The sequence below is a fragment of the Medicago truncatula genome, chromosome 7 (assembly GCF_003473485.1).
Source record: "Medicago truncatula cultivar Jemalong A17 chromosome 7, MtrunA17r5.0-ANR, whole genome shotgun sequence".
NCBI classification, from domain to species: Eukaryota; Viridiplantae; Streptophyta; class Magnoliopsida; order Fabales; family Fabaceae; genus Medicago; species Medicago truncatula.
Window position 1 is genome coordinate 51817475 of NC_053048.1, and position 16172 is coordinate 51833646.

General features: G+C 33.2%; 3 protein-coding genes across 5 annotated transcripts; 1 reads left to right on the plus strand and 2 right to left on the minus strand.

Moving 5' to 3' along the window:
- Positions 1 to 431: 431 nt before the first annotated feature.
- LOC11432033 (calvin cycle protein CP12-2, chloroplastic) lies at positions 432 to 892 on the minus strand. Its single transcript, XM_003625921.4, has one exon. It carries the CDS (start codon positions 844 to 846, stop codon positions 460 to 462), a length of 387 nt encoding a protein of 128 aa, XP_003625969.1. The 5' UTR covers positions 847 to 892; the 3' UTR covers positions 432 to 459.
- Positions 893 to 5344: 4452 nt separating this feature from the next.
- Positions 5345 to 11715, plus strand: LOC11432527 (probable glutamyl endopeptidase, chloroplastic). 3 transcript variants are annotated; one of them, XM_003625922.4, is made up of 11 exons: positions 5345 to 5668; positions 6335 to 7322; positions 8010 to 8138; positions 8443 to 8742; positions 8828 to 9286; positions 9426 to 9491; positions 9782 to 9842; positions 9935 to 10084; positions 10259 to 10396; positions 10535 to 10842; positions 11165 to 11715. In XM_003625922.4, the coding sequence occupies exons 1-11, from the start codon at positions 5392 to 5394 to the stop codon at positions 11175 to 11177; spliced, it is 2889 nt and encodes a 962-aa protein (XP_003625970.1). In that variant the 5' UTR covers positions 5345 to 5391; the 3' UTR covers positions 11178 to 11715. The 3 variants fall into 3 exon arrangements, with proteins under 3 accessions (XP_003625970.1, XP_013450403.1, XP_013450404.1); XM_013594949.3 differs by having other exon boundaries at positions 6344 to 7322; positions 10535 to 10854; XM_013594950.3 differs by having other exon boundaries at positions 5346 to 5668; positions 10535 to 10854.
- A 288-nt stretch (positions 11716 to 12003) lies between these two features.
- LOC11434791 (cytochrome c oxidase subunit 5C) lies at positions 12004 to 14704 on the minus strand. Its single transcript, XM_003625923.4, has 3 exons — positions 14578 to 14704; positions 13181 to 13316; positions 12004 to 12721 (listed from the first exon to the last, which is right to left on the minus strand). The coding sequence occupies exons 2-3, from the start codon at positions 13308 to 13310 to the stop codon at positions 12498 to 12500; spliced, it is 354 nt and encodes a 117-aa protein (XP_003625971.2). The 5' UTR covers positions 13311 to 13316; positions 14578 to 14704; the 3' UTR covers positions 12004 to 12497.
- Between the last annotated feature and the right edge of the window lie 1468 nt (positions 14705 to 16172).

Genomic DNA, 16172 nt, shown 5'->3' on the forward strand with positions numbered 1-16172 from the left:
ACTCGTCAATACTAAGACTGGAAATGCTAAAGTTCGCTAACATTAATTAATGAAATTAAACTTTGAGAAATTATACGTGAGAAGTGAGAGCACTCGAATACTCAATGTCTTGGAGTAATTGCTCTTTAACATGATAAACAAATTAAGCATAAGTTACATAACTGTGTAGTAGATCTTCATTCTGATACTGATATCTCCTTTAATTTTATTTGACAACATCATGTCATTTAACAAAGTTCATAAAAAAAGAGTTGATTAAATCAAAACTCAATTTAGAATTTTCATCAACTAGAAATGTGCATATAAAGACAACCAGTTCAATTTCATTTCAATTGATAAGATGCTATTTATGTATGATGCTAAGATAAACATGCATATAAAAATACACACAATCAAAGTGCAGCAGTACCATTAATCAATGCTCATAATCATCATATAAAGCAACAGAGTCATAATAAATCAGGTATCAAATGTTTTGCACTCGTCGGTTTCAGGGTTATCCTTACAGTAATCCTCCAAGGGGTCAGAATCCTTCTTCCTATCCCTTGCATGACTCGCTGCAGCACTGAGTTCCTCCACTTCATCCCATGCTGCTACGCATTCTCCACTAACTGGGTCATCAGCACACGTCTCTTGTGCACTCTTTATGCTCTCTTCAACCTTCTTTGATATCTGTTCTGGTGCAGCACGAACGGGTCGAACCACCGTCATCCGACCCGATCCGGCTACACCCCACCGTGTCTGCAGTGGTGTTGCTGGTGAGATCTTGATGGTTTGTGGGAATCCTGATGAGTTGAAGAGAAGCTTGGGGTTTGAAAGGCTGCTGAGACCACCTATTGTTGCCATTCTAATATCTATGGAGATAAGGATCGGAGATAACTTGAAGAGATTTTTCTACTATATATACTAAACTTGCTGCGGATTTATGTACACATATTTCTTATCGGGTGGCAACCAATTATGATCTTCCACGTGTGTTCCAATTATATATATATATATATTTTTTTTTTTTTTGTAAGAAACGAAATTATTTGTTTCAAGATAAAGAGTGTTCAAAGAAATTATATATGTTTCAAGTTAGATGGAAATTAGACAGATCTAACTTGCACGTAGCGGAGATGATGTTAGGTACATTGGAAGATGCATGTTACTTTGAACAATTGTCCTATCACAACTTAACTAAAGACAACAATATAGATATAGGGTTAAATATTTGTTTAGTCCTCACATTTTGGGCTATAGGCCCTAATTTTATTAAATATTTTTAAAATCCTTATATTTTATCTCTGCTATCAAAATTAGTCTCTGTTGTTAATTCTCTAACGAAATGTTGATGTGACAGCTAGTGGGTCCTAAAATGTAAGGATTATTCTTCAAAGTCACGCAAAATGTAGGGACCAAAAAACATATTTAACCCAAAAATAATTGGGACTCAGTAATTGCCACATCAACATTCCGTTAGAAAATGATCAGCATGGACTAATTTTGATAACGGAGATAAAATGTGAGAATTTTAAAAACATTTAATGAAATGTAGAGACTATTCTTTAAAGAAGCGCAAAATGTAAGGACTAAAAACATATTTAACTCATATAGATATAACATGAAAACCAAAGTTAAAGAGAGTAAAAATACAATAAGAATATGTGAGATGTAATAGTCTTAAAAATCGTGGTAAAATAATTGTATAAATATTATTAATCATATTGAAAACGTGATTTATATTTCTCAGGAAATGTCAAAAAGATATGTTAATTCATCAAATTCAAATGAAAGGGTTGAAATACACGGGCACATAACGTGTTTTATGTGATGCAAAAATATAGTTTAAGTCGAAGGTAAAATTATACCATACAATTACAAGACCCCTAGTGTTGTAGGCAACATAGTGTTTGACGAATAATAATAACCAAGAGAGTAAGATAAATGTTATGGAGATGAGAATGTTGAGTTGAATGTGCGGTAAAGTTATACATACTATAATTAGAAATGACACGATATTGGAGAAAGAGTAGAGATATCATCTATAATCGTAGAAGAGATGATAGAAACTAAACTTGAATGATTTGAGTGAGTATAGATCCTCTTCATTTCCTCGAACAAATGACAGTGTCCATTACCATAATTATGTAGTATAGATGTCTAATTAATATCACATATTGTAGAAATATGTGCATTTATGTATTTACTAAAAATTATATTAATGAAGATTGTAATTTATTGTAAGAAATTGAGAGGATATGAACTCAGTTTGAGCATGCATAAAGAATATATGTGAATTGTGTAGTAAATGATAGTAAATAAAAAAGGAGTAGTCAAATCACCGGATCATACTGAAAGATTTAGAAAATTACATAGAAATTATCAAGAATGATCTAAAGATTAGTCTATATACTAATAAGAAAAGAAATGTCCCTTGAATTTACCATTTTGTCCCTATAAGGGGCAATTTGGTAATCTATTTATTGGTTAAGTTTTTTTTTTTTGAACAATGGCTTATGAATTTACATTTTTGCACCTAACCAATTTTTTTTAATTATTTTCAAATTTTTATATTTTTAATAACTTTTAATTATTTTCCAATTTTTTTATTTTTAACTTTTTCAATTTTTTATCTCAAATTCAGTTGTTTCTACATTGCCGTTGTGGGAGATTAAGGTATCGTTTGACCCGATATTTTTCAAACTTCTCTACATTTTTAAGGAGAAGTTTGGTCAAATACAATATGAATTAAATACTTACTAAAAAAAGCACTTTTTTTGAACGCATAAAATTGAATGGAATGAGCTTGGACCAGAAGATGTTGAATGTTACTTTAAAAAACTACTTCTCGACAATTTATTTCACAAACACCTATTTTCAACTTAAGTCGGGAACCTTTTCTTTATTTTTTAATATTTTTTTTTTTGAACAATGGCCTATGAATTTCAATATTTTCCCCTAACTAATTTTTTTTAATTATTTTTTAATTTTTATATTTTTAATAACTTTTAATTATTTTCCAATTTTTTCTCCCAAATTCAGTTGCTTCTACATTGCCGTTGTGGAAGATTAAGGTATCGTTTGATCCAAAAAATTTCAAATTTCTCTACATTTTTAAGGAGAAGTTAGGTCAAACACAATATCAATTAAGTACTTACTAAAAAAAGCACTTTTAGAACAAATAGGTTAAATCTAGGGTTAATATTGCATCACCGGTTAACATTTAGAAATAAGAGATGACATTTTGCATAAATTAAATCTAGGGTTAATATAGTAAAGTCACACGAAAAAATTAGGTTAAATCTAGGGCTAATATTGCGTCACGGGCTAACATTTAGAAATAAGAGATGCCATTTTGCATAAATTAAATCTAGGGTTAATATAATTTGTTTAGTAAATTTAAAGAGAAAAATTAGGAGCGATTTGTTTATTTTGATTTCCCTAACAATTAACGTTAACATTTTGATCAAATTAAACAGGGTTAATTAAATAGGGTTAATACAGTAAAATTAAGCAAAGAAGTTAGGTTAATTCTAGGGCAAAATTTTGCGTCCGGGTTAACTTTAAAAAATAAAATAAAATAGGTTAAGTATAGCAAGACGGATTAACATTTATAAGTAAGAGATTAAGTTAAGTATAGGGAGACGGGTTAACGGTTATTCCTTTTCAAAAAAACAGCATATAATTGGGAACATACTTTTCTTTTACGTTAGATAAACATTAAATGTAAAAGTGTGGAGGGAAAAATTAGGTTAAAATTATAGATGACATTTTGCATAAATTAAATCTAGGGTTAATATAGTAAAGTCACGCGAAAAAATAGGTTAAATATAGGGTTAATATTGCATCACGGGTTAACATTTAGAAATAAGAGATGACATTTTGCTTAAATTAAATCTAGGGTTAATATAGTAAAGTCACATGAAAAAATTATGTTAAATCTAGCGTTAATATTGCGTTACGGGTTAACATTTAAAAATAAGAGATGACATTTTGCATAAATTAAATCTAGGGTTAATATAGTAAAGTCAGACGAAAAAATTAGGTTAAATCTAGGGTTAATATTGTGTCACGGGTTAACGTTTATAAATAAGAGATGCATTTTGCATAAATTAAATCTAGGGTTAATATAATTTGTTTAGTAAAATTAAGGAGAAAAATTAGAAGCGATTTGTTTATTTTGATTTCCCTAACAATTAATGTTAACATTTTGATTAAATTAAATAGGGTTAATACATTAAAATTAAGCAAAGAAGTTAGGTTAAATCTTGGGCAAAATTTTGCGTTCGGGTTAACTTTAAGAAATAAGATATTATAATAGTTGTTATGTTATTTTTTATGTAGTGTTTTAGGCTCTGTATTGCAAAATTTTGGTTTACGCAGCTTTGATTTTCACATTTATAAAGGACAACAATTTTCCGTAATTTATAAGATTTCTCATTCGAAACTAAATTTTAAAAAAATACGTAATTCAACCAGTGCGAAGCACGGATTTGTAACTAGTAAATTTGATGAAAATATGATGCATACTAGTATAAAATTATGGCGCGTTTGATGCTTGTTTGATATATAACCGCAAGTTTGTCGAAATTATAGCGAGCAACCTTAATTTCCTCAAACAAATCTTGTCTTTTTATGAAACAAACACTTAATTCAAGAGGGTTAGCGCCACAATTTCAACGGTGATTAGTTTCTTTTTGGTTACTAACGGTGATTAGTTATCCATAAAGTTATAAATACTTCGCACTTACATGATTAACAAAAAAAATAAATAAAGTAACTAAATGAAATGGTTATTTTTAAATAATTTACAAAAGGGTTTGTCTAATATGTGCAATATTACACATGTTAAGACATTTAAAAGTAGTATTTTTTCACTGAAAAACAATAATTATTTATTAAAAAACCACAAGTGCAAATTAAATTTATTATCATGTGCAAATTTGCACATGATAGAAAAACCATTTACAAAAATAATCATTTTTATCTCTTTCTTTGGGTATTATGTGATTGGGCACCATAAAGATTAGGAGACGGTGTTCATTTGTATATATATTTTTTTTATGCTTTTAACTATTTAAAATAAGACAAAAACGTATATTTAAGTTTTTAAATGTTCTCTATCATTTTGAACGACGAGGTATTATCTTTTATGTATAAATGAGACTGATCCGGCTGCCATTTCACGTTATGAAAAGATCTATTCATCTGCTCTATCAACGTCAACGTAGCTCAGCTGATAAAAACAATAAAATGCAAGTATTGATGTTGGAAAGTTAAATTCTTAATTTATTTATCTTTGAAGATAAAAAAGTAGATTAAAAAAAAAAACTAGTACTTAGTTAGCACAGTGGCATAGTAGAGAAAATATCAAACAGAATAGAATAGAATAATTTTATCAATCAATCAATGATGCGGATTCACAAACTATACCATCGGCATCGCTTCACTCTCTCTTTTTCTTCGCCATTATCGTTCCCTTCCAGTCCTTCTCTTCTTCCTCTCGCTCCTCCCCGTTTCCTCACTCTCCGTCGCAGAACCGCTGCCAACTTCGCCTCCATGTCCACCTCCCGCTTTCGCCACATAGTACCTCTCGCTGCTGTTTCCACTGAAGACGGCGCCGGTGGAGCCGTCAACGGCTCCGTTTCTTCCTCTTCCACCGCCGATACTTACTACGATTACGAAGGTTTGTTCATTATGAATTTCTTTACCGTTAGTTAACTGTTTATTGCATAATTAATGCGTTGATCGGATTTTCTTTATATAGTATTTTCCATTTCGCGGTTGATTTCTGCACTGGTTCACTCTATCATCTTTCATCGCCATTGCAAATAATATTCTTACTTAGTTAATCGTTATCCATGTAACTAAAAAGTCAACAATTGGTAAACTGTTAACTTTAAGTTTATTGATGATTGATGAACTTATTTTGAAATAGTAAAAAAAAATTAATTACTGCTGATGGAGTATTTGATTAATTGGATGATTTTTCACCTCCGTTTTTACTTACAGTGTAGAGTTTTGCATTAGCAACGTTTAAAAGTTCCTGAAAAGTCTGTACTTGAAGTGAAGGGCTTATGAAAATAAGCTGAAAACAGGTTATGGACATGTCATAAGTTATTTTCATAAGGTCTATCAAACAGTCTGACAACTGCTTATGCTAATAAATAAGCTCAAATAAGGTTATCCAAACAGTCCGTTAGTCTTTTGTGCTCAAGGCAAGGCTTGTAGTTTTTAGATTTAGTATCTTCGAGCTTCTGGTTAAAGTAGAACTAAACTAATAGCTACTTTAATGTTTGGATTATATTACTATTTCTAATTGCTGATGGTTGTTTTAATTGATTGATGTTAGATGATTTAGCTTTAGGAGTAGGGTATTGTGTTCCTCCACCTGAGATCAGGGACATCGTTGATGCTCCGCCGGTTCCTGCATTGTCATTTTCACCATTTAGAGACAAAATTATTTTTCTCAAGCGAAGAGCTTTACCTCCACTGACTGATTTAGCAAGGCCGGAGGAAAAGTTGGCTGGTTTACGTATTGATGGATACTGCAATTCAAGGAGTCGCATGTCATTCTACACCGGTTTAGGGATCCATGAAATTCTTCCTGATGGTACACTAGGACCTGAGGTTGAGATACACGGTTTCCCTGAAGGTGCGAAGATAAATTTTGTTACTTGGTCTCCTGATGCTCGGCATTTATCCTTCAGCATTCGTGTGAATGAGGAGGACAGTAATACTAGTAAACTCAGTGTATGGGTTGCAGATGTGGAAACAGGGAAAGCTAGACCTTTGTTTCAGTCACCTGATGTATATTTGAATGCAGTTTTTGAAAACTATGTTTGGGTAGACAACTCTACATTGTTAGTTTGCACCATTCCATCAACTCGTGGAGCTCCACCAAAGAAACCTTTGGTTCCTGGTGGGCCAAAAATTCAATCTAATGAGCAGAAAAACATCATTCAAGTAAGGACATTCCAGGATTTGCTGAAGGATGAGTACGATGAAGATTTGTTTGACTACTATGCAACCTCTCAGCTTGTTTTAGCATCTTTAGATGGTACTACAAAAGATTTTGGACCTCCAGCTATTTATACCTCTCTGGACCCTTCCCCAGATGAGAAGTACATTATGATTGATTCAATGCATAGGCCATACTCTTTTATTGTACCTTGTGGAAGATTTCCAAAGAAGGTAGAGTTATGGAGTGCCGATGGAAAATTTGTCAGGGAGATTTGTGACTTGCCCCTTGCCGAAGACATTCCAATTACATCCAATAGTGTGCGGAAAGGGATGCGTTCTATTAATTGGAGAGCTGATAAGCCATCAACGCTTTACTGGTATAGATCCAAGTTTTTAGTTTATATTTCTTCTTGGGCATGTACTTTGGCAACATTACATATTACTATAATTTAAATAAACTCTAAAGCATGCATTTTTTGTCTTTTCTTTACTGTTTTTAATTAAATTTAGACTGTTTCAGATCTGCAGTTGAAATTGTCTTAATCATTTTTTCTCAAACGTTTTCAAGTGTTTGAAAACTTAAACTTCCCAAGAGTATTTTAATAATGAAGTTCATTGGCATGTAATTAACACCAATCATGCAGTTTTTATGAGCAATCATTCGGGTACACAGGTAAGCTTGCATGTTAGCATGTATCCATACACACAAGATTTGGGGGCTGTTTTCGTGGAATATTATGGTTAGGCATTTCAAATCTTGTTTTACGGTATTTTCTTCTACTAAAGTACTCATATTGAAATTTGCAAGCCAATGTTAGATCACTTACCATTCTTTTCTTCGATTGGCTTCTCATTTTCTTCCCTCTTTTATGGTCATGTTTTGGTTTTTTCATCATATGCACTTCTCACTGTTATATTGTTTTTCACAATTAAACTTAAAATTTACTTTATTTTATGTAAGATATGTTTGTCCTTGCATTTCTATATTTTTTTGTAGTTCCATTTGTTATGTGTTTATTTGTTTTATGTCTTTCTTTTAAAATTGCTTCATTTGAGGTCTCTAGGGTAGAAACTCAAGACGGAGGTGATGCAAAAGTGGAAGTTTCTCCTCGTGATATAATCTACTCACAACCTGCTGAAGCACTAGAAGGTGAACAGCCGGTGATATTACACAAGCTTGATCTTCGCTATGGGTATGGATACAAATTCTTGGATCCTTTTCTAAAACGGCTTATTCTTTTTTAGTATTTACGTGTGCTGCTCAAAGCTGAGGTTTGCAGTTGACATTTGTAACGTCAATGCCAAGTGGACCATTTTCAAATATTCTATGCTAGTGCTGTGCTTGCTTTTTATATCCATTTACATGCTCATAGTCTGATATTTATGTTCATAGTCTGATATTTATGTTCATCATATGCCATGAGCATCTATATAGCTCCTGTTAGGAAAGGGCCTGAGCAGGTTCATGCTTGATGCTCTTGTTTTCTGTATCTACAGAGGAATTTCTTGGTGTGATGATTCACTGGCTTTTGTATACGAATCTTGGTATAAAACAAGGCGAATAAAAACATGGGTAGTCTCTCCTGGATCTGAAGATGTGACTCCACGCATCCTATTCGATCGATCTTCAGAAGATGTATACTCTGATCCTGGCTCTCCTATGCTGCGGAGAACTCAAGCTGGGACATATATTATTGCGAAGATAAAGAAAGGGGGCGATGAAGGAAGATATATCATACTGAATGGAAGCGGTGCAACACCAGAAGGGAACGTTCCATTCCTTGATCTGTTTGACATGTAAGTGTCTTAAATCACATTTTTTCTGTGTATACCCTCACAGATTCTCATTTATACTCTGGTGGTTTGGACCAAAATGTTGCAGAAATACAGGTAGTAAGGAACGAATCTGGGAGAGTGATAAGGAAAAGTACTTTGAGACTGTTGTTGCTCTAATGTCGGATCAAGAAGAAGGAGATTTACAGTTAGATAGGCTGAAAATACTGGCTTCAAAAGAGTCAAAAACTGAAAACACCCAATATAATTTTATTAGTTGGCCAGATAAAAAAATAGTTCAGGTTACAAATTTCCCTCATCCATACCCTCAGCTTGCATCATTGCAGAAAGAGATGATCAGGTATAAAAGAAAAGATGGGGTTCAGCTCACTGCTACATTATACTTGCCACCAGGTTACAATCCATCAACAGATGGTCCTTTGCCATGTTTGGTTTGGTCTTACCCTGGAGAATTTAAGAGCAAAGATGCTGCTAGCCAAGTTCGAGGCTCTCCAAATGAATTTGCAGGGATTGGTTCCACGTCAGCCCTTCTTTGGTTGGCTAAAAGGTGTGAATATCTTTGACAATTATCTGCGCTGTTTGGCTTTAGATGATTAGGCATTATTTTACTTAGTTCCTCTGTTCCGGTTCAGTATATTTTGTATTAAATTAGCTGGACTGTACTTTGATGACTTTAAGTACTGCAGATTTGCAATCCTATCTGGCCCAACCATTCCTATTATCGGCGAGGGTGAAGTAGAGGCTAATGATAGGTAAACTGATAGCAGTACTGTTATAGCTTTGCAATCTTTGATGTATACTACTAAATAATTGTTCTTGATCACCTAGAGAAATCTCCTTATCTTCAGTCCCATTTCTCTTCAAATTTGAGTTTCAAATATTTGGTCTCTTCACTTTTGTGAGGCTTAGGTTTCTTTTATGGGTTTCTTCTTCGGCGTATTCAAGTTTTATTTAAGTAATCATACTCCATAATTAATAATCAGCTATTATCTGATTATGTTTTTTTAAAAAAACTTATCTGATTAAATATCTACAAAACCAGCTATGTAGAGCAATTAGTTGCAAGTGCAGAGGCTGCCGTGGAAGAAGTTATCCGGCGTGGGGTAAGCTTTTATTTTTACTTGTCTAATAGATAAAGCTATGAATCAGATAGAAATATAATTTGAATCAAACATTTTTTGGCTGTCCCATCTAGGTAGCTCATCCAAAGAAAATAGCTGTTGGTGGACATTCCTATGGTGCGTTCATGACTGCCAACCTTCTGGCACATGCCCCTCATCTTTTTTGTTGTGGAATTGCTCGTTCTGGTGCTTACAACAGAACCCTTACTCCTTTCGGTTTTCAGGTACTACCTATGACAGTTCGATTTCTATTATTCCAAGGGCTTCCATAAATTTTCTTTTGCTCCATGGTTCCTTTTAATCTCCTTTCACACCTTATTTTTGGATTGACTGTCATACCTTATAAATGTCTTTTAGAAATGAAGATCTTACATCTTATGCACCATTTTCTTCTGTAGAATGAAGATAGAACTCTTTGGGAGGCCACTAATACTTATGTAGAGATGAGTCCTTTCATGTCAGCTAATAAAATTAAGAAGCCTATCTTGCTTATCCATGGGGAAGAGGATAATAATTCAGGAACATTAACCATGCAGGTAAGAAAGGAATTTCCACGGCTACTGTTTTTGTAAATTGTCATTAATTGACTATTGCAGTATTTGAAAGAGATAAATCCCTTGGAGTCTTACTTTAGCCAATTGCTCGCTGCTTCTATTCTTTGTGCTCCTATGCAGTCAGACAGGTTTTTCAATGCTCTGAAGGGTCATGGTGCTCTAAGTCGGCTGGTGATTCTTCCTTATGAAAGCCATGGCTATTCTGCCAGGGAAAGCATCATGCATGTCCTTTGGGAAACAGGTAGATGGTTGCATAAATACTGTGTGTCAAATACTTCCGATGCAGGTGAAGATCATGATACTGGCACAGTCAAAGAAAATATTAGCAAAGGAATTGCAGATGCTGAAAGCAAAGTGGTTGCAGCCAGTGGAGGTGGCAGCAAAGAAGCATGTGATCTCGAGCATGAAGAATCTCATTCTCTGCCAAGGTCATCATTGTGGTAACCTCTTCAGCCTTTAAATTTGAAGTCCAAATAAAACACTTTCTACCTAAAATTAGTTCTTGATAATGATGTATTTGCCAACCCTACATCCGTCCCTGGATACTAACAGGCTTGGACATAATCTTGTTGCCTTGTGGTTTGGGAAGAGTAGTACTTGGACATAATAAAAGAGTTGTACTTTTTTTATTTAAATGTAAATTTGACGTTTCAAACTGAACCCTTTCAATGATAGTTAGACACTTGAACTATTCTTACTGCTTATTCCCTCTGCCTACATTAATTTTTATCTTGGAACTTTTTTTTGTAGAAAATTTCTCTGATCTTTTACTTGGAAGCATTTGAATTGAAGCATCCAGTTGATACACGGGGGAAGACAGATTATCAGGATGCCCTCCACTGAGAGAATGGAACACATACATTATAATAATAGGATATTAAACGCATTCCTTCAATAGCAATAATTGCATTGCTTGTGCAGTGGCAGGTTGCAAAATCATACCTTCATGGATTTATCAGGATGTTTATCATCTGTCACCCATGTTTGCAGAAGGATCTTAGCTGCTTAGCCGAATAATGGACGGAGTGTAATTTAAAGATATACTTGAGCAATAGCCAAACTATATGCACCACTACGCAGTTTAGGGTCTTTCTAATTATTCAATCATGATTCATTATTGCACCGCTATTGTATTTCAACAGCAGTTAAAGGATGTTGGTTTCACTGATGTATAACCAAGCAAGTTATGTATTATTTTGTAATTTGGGTTCACGGATTCAAATAAAGGTCAAAGTGTTTTTGAGTTTATTTTGTAAATGAACAGTTGGTTTGAACCTTAAATTTGAGTTTATGTTGAATAAGATTAATTTTGTATTGTAGCTACATGTTTTAACCAGCAATTCCTTTTTCTCCACACCTAGCTACATGTTTTAACCTGCAATTCCGTATTCTCCACACTTGTGTATTTAGGCTATTTGAAAATTATAAATGCAAGAAATGAGTCGGGACATAATTCCATTTGGCTAAAATTTCAAAATTTCTATAAAACGTGCTGCAAGGTTTCAATAGAGTCATGCTCCCGTCCTTTGTATTAAAAAAATTGTGCAATCTAAGAGTTAAATGTGACTGTAGATTACTAGGCCTTTGACTACTGCAATCTTGAGTATATCATTATTATATGTTGTATATCATTCGTCACATATCGTTTGAAAGAAAATTACAAACTAAATTTTGAATTGCTGAAATACTGTCCCTTTCAAGACAATTTCACATTCCCTGATCTACTAGACGGTGCTCTCAACTACATTATCTTTTCCTCAATACCAAACTTTGTATTTGTTCAGTTTGGCAGAAAAACATGGCTTAAATGTTCTTCAAATCCTAAGGAAACACTTTGTTTGGTAGGCAAAACAAGTTGTAATCAACACAGTGAAAATAATACAGTAAAACATGCATGATTGTGCAGCAAGAACATAGCTCCGGTAAGAAAAGCAATAAAAGAAAGCTTTATGAAATTTCCATAAGCCAACAAAATATAGTCCACAGCTCAGTGCATGAAACTTATTCCTTGGAATCAACTCATCCACATCTTATGAAACAATTGAATATTGAAGGGGATAAAAGTTCCAAAACATGACCTATTTTATTCTTCCTCCGCAATTACGCTAATCTCACCCTTTTCCAGCAAATCATGAAAGGTCCTGGTTTTTCTTTGCTCATTCCAGTGATGCATCTTCCAAACACTGCCAGCAGCTAATCCGAGTACTATGCCAATACATATTTCCTTCACGACGCTTGGTCCTTTTAAAGTAGCATGAGCAATCCGAGGACCAGCCATTTCGTTCCTTGTCTTCAAGCTTGTTAATTCTGTAGGTTACAAAAATATTGCAAATATAAAACCAGGAAGCAGTTTAAACTTCAAAATGCAGACCAATCCTATTAAAAAAAAGTGATTCTAGGGAATGCAGGGGAGTAAATAAACGAAAAGCGCAACAAATAATAACAGAGTTTTTTTAGGCGGTTTTTCAACCTTCTTCATCACTCACATACATTTTTGACAAAGATTTCTTGCAAATGCAACTTTAAGAAAGGGGAAACAAGACCTATTTTATTTCATGACCTGTGTGTTACCGTATTTGATTCATTTGCATACGATGAAAGAACCCTATCATTTAAATCTAGCTTCTTGTAAATAAAATGGATCAACAATCCCCTACATTGGGTGAGGAAATTAGTCCCTATAGAGAATTTGATAAAAAAAAATAAAAAATGTAACAATATACAAGAATTGAAGATGAAACATTATGGAGAAGCAAGAGGACTCACCAGAAGCTGAGGTTGGGGATCTCTTCGTCACAAAATTCGTCGATGGTGTTTCGGAAGGTAGAATTAGAATGTGTACTTTTGGACGTATATTTACTTGGATTCTGCTCTTCTCCCAACAAAAATCACTCATTCCCAACTGAAAAACCAATAATGCCCTTCGTGATATAGAACACGTTTATTTGATCGGTGGTCAGTTATTTAAACTTAATTTTACAGGGTGCTTTACCATTACTTTCAACACCCTTGTCTTTGACACACTTCAGTTTCCTACATCTATTACTCCTCCTAACATTTGTCTGCTTAGGTTTAGGACATATACTTTGATTCCACATATAGGCAAGTCATTTGATGACGATTGAGAGATGGAATGAGAAGACATTGTTGAAGGAATTGGTTTTTTAGTTTTAAGTCGCATAGAGGAAAGAAAAAAAATGAAGAAGAAGATGACATAACATATATATATATATATATATATATATATATATATATATATATATATATATATATATATATATATATATATAGATAGAGAGAGAGGAGGAAGAAGAAAACAATGCTATTTTAATTCAAAAATTGATTATTACTTTTTTTAATTTAATCCTTATGTAAAAATGCGTTTTTGGTTTTAGCCCCTCTACTAACCCCAATCATCAACCAAAGCCACATCACCAACTGCTTCGTAAACCTCCGTTAGCCAACACATCGTTTTTGTAACAGAATGGAACGACAAAGACGAATGTGAAAACGTTATGTAATTACAAGGGCTGTCTCGCAAGAAAAAAAATTACAGGGACTAAAACAAAAAACGCGCGATCTTATAGGGACCTTTTTCTTATTTAACCTTTTTTTTACTTTGATTTTCGTACATATATATAAATTTATATATATATATATATATATATATATATATATATATTATTTTTTGAGGGAATTATTTATATATATTTAGTTATTTTGTAATTTGTCTAAAAAATAGTTGTTCAAATAATATAATCTTTTGCTACTCATGAATCCAATAATAATTAAGTTGGTAGAGACATCCAATAATAATTCATCTTATTGTTCAAATTCATTTTAAAACAATATTCTTTAGAATAACCATCAAATACTTGATTTTTGTTTTAACAATCAAATACTCGTTACATCTCAAAATGTAAACAAAAATTGGCCAACAAAAGTTAATGTATTTGGTTCAAAATTTGTACCAAATACATCAGTTTATATTAATTCATTTTTGCTTACATTTTGTGATTGACGAAGCACTTGATTGTCAATATAAAAGTAGTTGCGCAAACAGTTGCATATATCTGTTCTAAAAAAAAAAATTATTGTACAAGAGCAAAGCCATACTTCAATTATTAGAGGGAGACTTAAATAGAAAATGAAGTCCACTATACCTCTAATATTTTAAGACTCGTACAACTCAAGCAGGTATAGTACTATCAGGTCATTTTAGTTGGTTAGTCAAACCTCATTCATTTGACATGCATATTAATCTCAATCTCAGGTAAATACCTCTTTTCTCGTCCCTGTAATATTAGCGAATTTCGGTTTTAGTCTCTGTAAAAAAAAAAAGATTTTGATTTTGTCCCTGTAATTTCAGATTCTTCCACTTTTGGTCCCTCATTCCACCACGTAAGCAGAATCTGCATACATGGCACGTAAAATGAGGGACCAAAAGTGGAGGAATCTGAAATTACAAGGACCAAAAGTGGAAGGAATTTGAAACTACATGTACGTAATTTATGCAGATTCTATTGACTTGATGAAAAGAGGGACCAAAAGTGAAAGAATATGAAATTATAAGGACAAAATCTTTTTTTTTTGTTTTTTGTATTTACCTTCTTAATTAAATGTCGGAAGCTACTAACTTCAACAAATTAGATAAACTATCCCCGAAAAAAAAACTTAAATAAAGTACGTACATACGAATAGCTCACAACGTAATTAGTAAAAAATTTCTATTTTTTATTGTAGCTGACGTAAAACTCCATTCAATTGTGGTATACAGCAAATAAAAAATAAATCCAGATATACTCCCTCAGGAAACCTTGACGACCTTACAAGGTAAGCAAAGAACAGATTAGTTGTAACATTATGATTAAATATATTAAATTTTTTTTTGACAAAAAATATATTAATTTTTTGACAGGATTGTCTTTACATATCTAATTTGAGGGAAACTTAAAAGTTAAAATAACTTGAAAAATAAATAATTATTTAGCGGACACGACTGGATATGAAGTTTCCAACTGCATGGCCAAATTAAGAACAATTGGATGAAGCACAGCTGCATGATTGATAGGTATCCTCTCACTATCCATCCGTAAGGAGGTTTATCGCTTTCACGTTATTCTCATCTCAAAACAATCAAAAAAGATTGAGAAATGATATTTGTACAATACTTTATTATAACTTTTTAACAACTTCTCTTTCATACTTACATTATATTTTTATTCTCTCTCTATTGTTTTGGACCAATGAGAAGAGCGAAAATGAAAGTTGTCTCAAATGATTGTGTATATATCACTACTCAAAAAAATTACAGGGGTTTGGATTATAGTACTAGCTATGCCTATTATTATCTTTAAGAAACTTTTTCTTTCGAGTAATGATAAATGAACACAAAAAAATAGACACAAATACGACATCAGGGATAGTGTGGTAATTTCCTTCAAAATACAATGGCATAATTGAAATTTTAACTAAAAATAAAGGGTGTTTTTGTTGATTGCTTTCAGTTTTCTTTCTTCCTTTCCTTTCTCAATTTCTGACGCCGTACCACCATCACCACTATCCAACCATCACTCACCAACACCAACCTCCACGCCGTCGTTCACCAACACCGTCCTCCTCGCCGTCGTCGTCATCGCCACCACTAGAATTCTCCAATGCCGTTTAGATCTCGTCTTCTCCACCTAAAACCACTGTTCTCATCTGTGACCGCCGCCTACTGAAAGTCACGGATTCGCCGGCGCAAAGTGAGAGAGTG

Excerpts from the sequence above, each read along its gene's own strand:
- LOC11432033 (XM_003625921.4), bottom strand. The coding sequence starts at position 846 with ATGGCAACAATAGGTGGTCTCAGCAGCCTTTCAAACCCCAAGCTTCTC.
- LOC11432527 (XM_003625922.4), top strand. The coding sequence starts at position 5,392 with ATGATGCGGATTCACAAACTATACCATCGGCATCGCTTCACTCTCTCT. Across the intron at positions 8,743-8,827 it reads TTCCTTGATCTGTTTGACAT|AAATACAGGTAGTAAGGAAC; the intron begins GTAAGTGTCTTA and ends AAAATGTTGCAG. Across the intron at positions 9,492-9,781 it reads GAAGTAGAGGCTAATGATAG|CTATGTAGAGCAATTAGTTG; the intron begins GTAAACTGATAG and ends CTACAAAACCAG.
- LOC11434791 (XM_003625923.4), bottom strand. The coding sequence starts at position 13,310 with ATGAGTGATTTTTGTTGGGAGAAGAGCAGAATCCAAGTAAATATACGT. Across the intron at positions 12,722-13,180 it reads ATCCCCAACCTCAGCTTCTG|AATTAACAAGCTTGAAGACA; the intron begins GTGAGTCCTCTT and ends TGTAACCTACAG.